Source organism: Gavialis gangeticus, unplaced genomic scaffold (genome assembly GCF_001723915.1).
Source record: "Gavialis gangeticus isolate Ggan-Ray unplaced genomic scaffold, GavGan_comp1, whole genome shotgun sequence".
NCBI classification, from domain to species: Eukaryota; Metazoa; Chordata; order Crocodylia; family Gavialidae; genus Gavialis; species Gavialis gangeticus.
Window position 1 is genome coordinate 23,760,137 of NW_017729030.1, and position 5,787 is coordinate 23,765,923.

Below are 5,787 nucleotides of genomic sequence, written 5' to 3' on the forward strand. Positions count from 1 at the left end.
GTTGAGGAAAGCTGCTCTTGGGCAAGGGGGGGCCCTGCCCTACTGGAGTGGGACTGGCGAGTACCCCCTCCTACCTCTCTCTCTCCCTGGGGGGCTCAGCCAAGTACGGGCCTGGGCAGGGCTTGACCTGTCCCAGCACCACTCAGCCACCTCCTTCCACTCAGTGAGGGGTTAACCCCCTCCCACCATGGGCCCCACTTGCCTCCGGCTGTGCTGGGTGTCAGCGGGGGGCTCCGTGGCTGCTGGGAGGTCTCTGCGGGGCTTTGGGGAAGTGGAGGTGTGGCGGGCTTTCAACCGCGCGTCTCTTGCTGCTCCGGAGCCTAACTGGGGCTTTACTAGTTTTGCTTCCATGTATTCTAGTTACCATGATTTACAACTTTAAAGGCTGGCCCACAGCCTGCTGAGAACCTATAAAAAAGAAAGTGGGTAACCACACCCCTAGAGTATCAGGCTCAAACAGTTTTCTGTGTAATCTGGTGCATTGATCCTGGAAGCAGGATCACTGCAGGATTGAAGATCTTAAGTTATATCAGTCTTCAATTAACTCCTCCTCCCCAGCCTGTTCTCCACACCTGTTCTTGTTACAATTCTATAAGATAGAAGCCATTCAGTACTTACTAACCCTTTTTGATGACAAAGCTTGATCTGCATTTAGATTTAGGTAACTGAAGCATCAGGAAAGACAAGCACTTCCCACACACTGCACAAAAGCTAGGTACAAATGTTTACATTACAAACTCAAAGCTTTATTTTATAAAACATGAATACAAACATATAAAAGACATTTGACAGACACTGAGGAATTAAAAAGCAATTATTACCCCAAATCATTTGCATAGGTTAGAGAATGATGATTACTCTCTCAGAGCTTTCTATGCTGGGAGGATCAACTGGACAGTTTTACCAAGGACAGAGAGACAGGAACAGCAAGAACTTTACAAAAGATGTTTACAAGGTATTTATCCCAGGCCATCTCTGATAGTATCAGTATTTGCAATCATTTGCCAGAAACACTTTCCACCCCCCACAGGCAAGTAAGAATTGATTTTCAGAAATCTATTAGAAGTGAATCATAATAAACTGAATACAGTTTAGAGGGGCTAAACTGATACCACTCTGGGCAGTCTAATATACACTGAACAGTATGCACCAAAATTAAATAAGAATTTCATGTGACTAGTAATTGTTAGTAATATGATAAGAATATTATATTACTAATAATTACTACATTATTAAATCCTCTAACCCCTGTTCCAAGGTTTGACAAGTATGACATCAGCACAGTATTAACATGAATAAATGATTGCTTTGTGCTGTTATTCTAATTCCAAACTGAGATACAAAATATAGAAACCCTATTAAGGATGCAGTTACTGTTCATATTGGCAGCTTTTAAAGACCTTTTATAGACATCAACAACATTTCCCTAATTAAGGAAAGGAATCCTTTTTGTAGGCCACCATGCTATTTACTTTGTGGATAGTGGTAGTGAAGGAACGAAGACGCACCTCTTCTGAGTTGGCAATAAATTGTGGTCCTGATTCTTCCCATTTTTCTGGTACTACCAAATCTTTATCTGTGTAAATCAGTAAATCAAAGGCACCTGTAGGTAAAAGGTAAGCAGTGAATGGTTATGTATATTTCAAACAGACTGTTAATTTGCACAAGATCTATTCTAACTTGTGAGAAGGCCTGCTTTCCAAAAACTTCCCCTAAACCCTACTTCACCATGTCACACTCCATCAAGCTAAAAATAAAACAGCATGAACTGTTTAATCTCAACTTCCCCTCATATACATAACCATTTTGATCTTTTGTTTATCCTGAGGACCAACAGCCAGATATCAGAAGTCTTCAAAAAGGAGCTAAGCCTTCAATTTTTTTTAAAGGTAGGAAGACTCTTAGCATTCGAGAAAAATGGATTCCTTGTGCAATAGTTACTATAGTGCACACAGTAGCAGGTTTGAAGTATTTATTTCAAAAGAACAACTCTGTTTTACTCTGTATACAAGTCATATCAATGTTAAACTACGTAGGGGCGCTTTGCTTAACGTTTTTGCTATGATGAGACCAGTTATTTTTCAGTTGCCTTTTGCAAAGGGTAGGCTAACGTAACAAGGCTCAGCCCTAAGGCAGACTGCTACTTGCAATGCTGCAATCCCTGACCCTGAATATCACTGGCCCAGTGCTGCCCACCAGGTTTGGGGAATCTTATGCCCTCTTATTGTGCCCTCCCTTGCCACTACACACTCCCAATCCCCAGATAAATGTGGATCTGGCAGCAAGCTTGCAGTAGGATGGTGCAGACTAAGGGAATTCTGGTACTTTGTTCAGTGTGTGCCCCTGAATACTCTTTTTTAAAGAATGCTGCCAATTCCCACCCCACTTCCAAAAATGTAACCGCACACGTAAAATACTGGAAGTTTAAAACATTTAAACACGTATCCATCCTGTACACAGTTGAAGAAGAAAGAACTCTACTCAAGTGATTTTTTTTAATATCCTTGGCTTCAAAAAGCAGGAGTACTTAGTATTTAAATCTATACATAGTATATTATTCAGATTGGAAGCTGGCAATCTCATGTCAGGGATGAGTTGTTCACTCAGGTCTGAGTAAATACAAAAATTCAGACTACTCACAAGAGGTTTCCAATAAAGGCAGAAAAGTTACAGTGGCAGTTATCTGTCTGATAACAGATCGAATTTCATCCTGAATAGCTTTCTGAGACTTATCCCTTGGTGCACTACAAGAGAAACAAGAAGTTCTTTTAACAGAGAAGAAAGGAGGCTTTGTTATACATGGAAAGTTTCTCCAAATACAGTTTTATCTTTAGCATAAGTTGTGAAACAGTTTCTGTTTCAAAAACTGGAAGTTTCAATGGGATAAACAGTGTAACAAAACAGTCTGGATGATCAGGATTTGAAAATTCAGTCAAAGTCTTTTTTTAAATTTTAGTACTGCTCTGTGTGGTGTTACACAGTGTTTGTAGTTTTAAGCCCTGCCCTGAGTCTCCCTGCAATTTTGAGTTAATATGATAATGTTCCTAGCAAAGCAACTAATACCAAATAGAAGCATGATGTAAGCAGAGGAGCAGTTAAATGCATTAATAATTTTATAAGACTGAAAAGGTTCACAACACAAAAATCTACAGAAAATTCCATTGTTTGTGGCTTGTACTGCAGGTATGAATTACACATGCATCCAAGATCAAATTGTTTCACTTGGTTTAAAACATATAGAATATTTACTAGTGAAGTATAATTACCCTCAGAGACATGTCTCCCCACCACCCAGATGCTTTAAGAAATTGACACAGATCATCTTGAAACAAAAGTGCAAAGAAAATGCTTCATATATTGAAGTGCCAGAGTGAATGCAAGGAGCTCCCACCTGCATTAGCCGTTTGTCAGAGGCGCCAGCAGGAAGGGCAAAAATTTGCAATGGTGCAGTTCATTACATTTACCTCTCATCTTTTGCAGTTTTGTCACACTCTATGTCAAACTGCCACCGCTCGAGGACCTCGTTGCTTTCAATACTAGAGATGACCACCACCAGGCGCTGTACCGAACACTTGTACAGCCAGTCTAGAAATAGGAGAAAAAGCTATCAGAAAAAAAGAGACCCTCTAAGCCAGCAAAAGGCAGTGCTTAAGTAGATGAGACTTGATCAGCCCTGAATTAACACTTGGGCAGTTTACAAAGCAAAATAATGATACTGAGAAGCCTCAATTTAAAATTAACTCAGCAGCTAATTGAAAAGGCGGAGTAAGAAAGGTAAGTGTCAGCGAGGGAGAAGGTCAAACTTAAAGGGCAGGATGAACTGGATTTTTAAACCCAGATTTAGGCTGGTCCTAACTGATGTGAGTCCAAACCAGGAAAAAAAGAGCAACTGTGTAAAAACAGACCTTGGGTTTATCCCATTCTGATGGTCCTGCATCAAAACAGGCACAGGGCAGCCCTTACCCAGGCAGCTTGACTGGCAAGTCATTGGAGCTGCCCTGGGATCGCAGATGGGGGGATTTGAACATTGTGGCTCCCAGCAAACCTTACAAAGGTGCGTTAAATGCCCATTTCAACTGGTGCTAACCAGCCCCGGATTAAACCTGTTATCCGTTTTCAGCCTGTCGAATCCTGGGCTAACCAAGGAGAAACCCGATCTCTTGTTTTTAGTCATGGCTCCTCCCATGACTTGCTCCAAACCCCTGAACGGATGCAAATCCTGCTCCTGCTATGGGGGGCATTTCTATCTTGCCTGTCTCACTGGTGCAACGTGGGTGAGAAATGTCAGCTCCTTCACCCCGGGCACATTCTCGAAGCTCATCTTTGCAGCACCCAAGCTTGGGCAGCAAACCAGACTCAACTGTTCAGTGAGCTGAGGTTGCAAAGGTGAGCCGGGAACAAGGGCTCAGCGGGGGAGATGGCAGCAAAGCTCGGCCCAGCCCCGCCCGGAGTCTACTCCCTGTTCTCCACCGCCCCCCGCACCTTTGAGCTGGTCCACGACGCTGCACAGGTAGCGCTGCAGCTCGGGGTCGGCGGTGACGAGCAGCGTGAGGCCGTACTGCTGCGCGCGGGTGAAGGTCTCGGGCGGGTAGATGCCGCGCTGGTACAGGATGCTGTTGATGCCGTAGGCTGCCGCGCATGTGCCACGGGAGAGAAGAGGGGGGACAGGTGAGCGGGTGACCAAGCCCCTTTCCCCCTAGTGCGCAGGCGCGGCCTGGCTCTGTCCCTCCCTCCCTCCCCCACGAGATCGAACATGGCGGCGGGGGGCACCGGGGCGTCCCGATGCCCCTTCGCCCCCGCGCGGGCAGTAACGCCCGCTCTTCCCTCCCGGCCCCGGGGACTCCTCACAGAAGAACTCGGCGACGATGTCGGCACTGCCCCGCAGGGTGATGCCCTGCTCCCGGCTTTGCTGCTTGGCCATGGGCGCGCGTCCCCGCCACCCGCTTCAAACTGGGCCCCGCCCCCGAGACGCCGCACTCACGCATGCGCACACGCCCGCCAAGCTGCCGCCGCTCACTTATGCCTTTCTCCCCAGCGCATGCGCAGGGTGTCTGCTCTACTGCGCATGCGGGACACGTTCGGCTTCTGCTTTGTGGGAGTGGGCGGGGGAGCCGGCTGGGTATCCTTCTGTTGGTTGGCGGGGTCGCCCTTGAGAGATGGGCACTCAGCGTGGGGGCCAGCTCGGGTTTGTCAGAGCGAGCGTGACTGCAAGTGCTAAGGCTAGGACCTTGTCCTGGCAATAATGGGGGAAGGTGCGCGTGCACGTGCTATAAAGTATGTGCGTGTTTAGCAACGACAGTGCTCTCGCTCTGTATGCGTTTCTTGGGCCTTTACCTTGTTCTTGCCTGACTCTTTCCCTGCTGCTGTTTGCTCCTCCCTGATCCCCGCCATGCCATGGTTTCTGCCCCAGCTGTGTTGGGACCTTTCGGCTCTGATCTACCATCTGCCCTGGCCACTTTACTGCCTTAACCCTTGGCCCGAGGCCTTCGACTGCAAGGGATACTCGGGGTGACTCTAATCTGCCTATAGTAACTTGTTAAGTGAGTGCTCCTGGCTCCATTGATCCTGGCAAACATGACAGGACACCAAAAGAACAGGGTTCCTTGCGAGTGGCAAAGCACAGGGCTTTTTGAGGAGAAACTTCAAATCGGAGAGTATAAGAACATAATGTGGCCAGACAATGGAGAAAGTGTGTATCACTTCTGTTTGATAGACTGCTGTGTCCTCTCCTTTCACAATATATGATAAAGTGTGCTCCGTCTCATGAAAGCTTATGCATCTCTGATT

At 46.4% G+C, this 5,787-nt stretch overlaps 1 protein-coding gene across 1 annotated transcript; it reads right to left on the reverse strand.

The window, feature by feature from the left end:
• Positions 1-1,246: 1,246 nt before the first annotated feature.
• Positions 1,247-5,005, reverse strand: MAD2L1 (MAD2 mitotic arrest deficient-like 1 (yeast)). The gene is made up of 5 exons (XM_019522040.1): positions 4,849-5,005; positions 4,483-4,629; positions 3,465-3,585; positions 2,641-2,744; positions 1,247-1,603 (listed from the first exon to the last, which is right to left on the reverse strand). Exons 1-5 carry the CDS (start codon positions 4,919-4,921, stop codon positions 1,431-1,433), a joined length of 618 nt encoding a protein of 205 aa, XP_019377585.1. The 5' UTR covers positions 4,922-5,005; the 3' UTR covers positions 1,247-1,430.
• Positions 5,006-5,787: the final 782 nt, after the last annotated feature.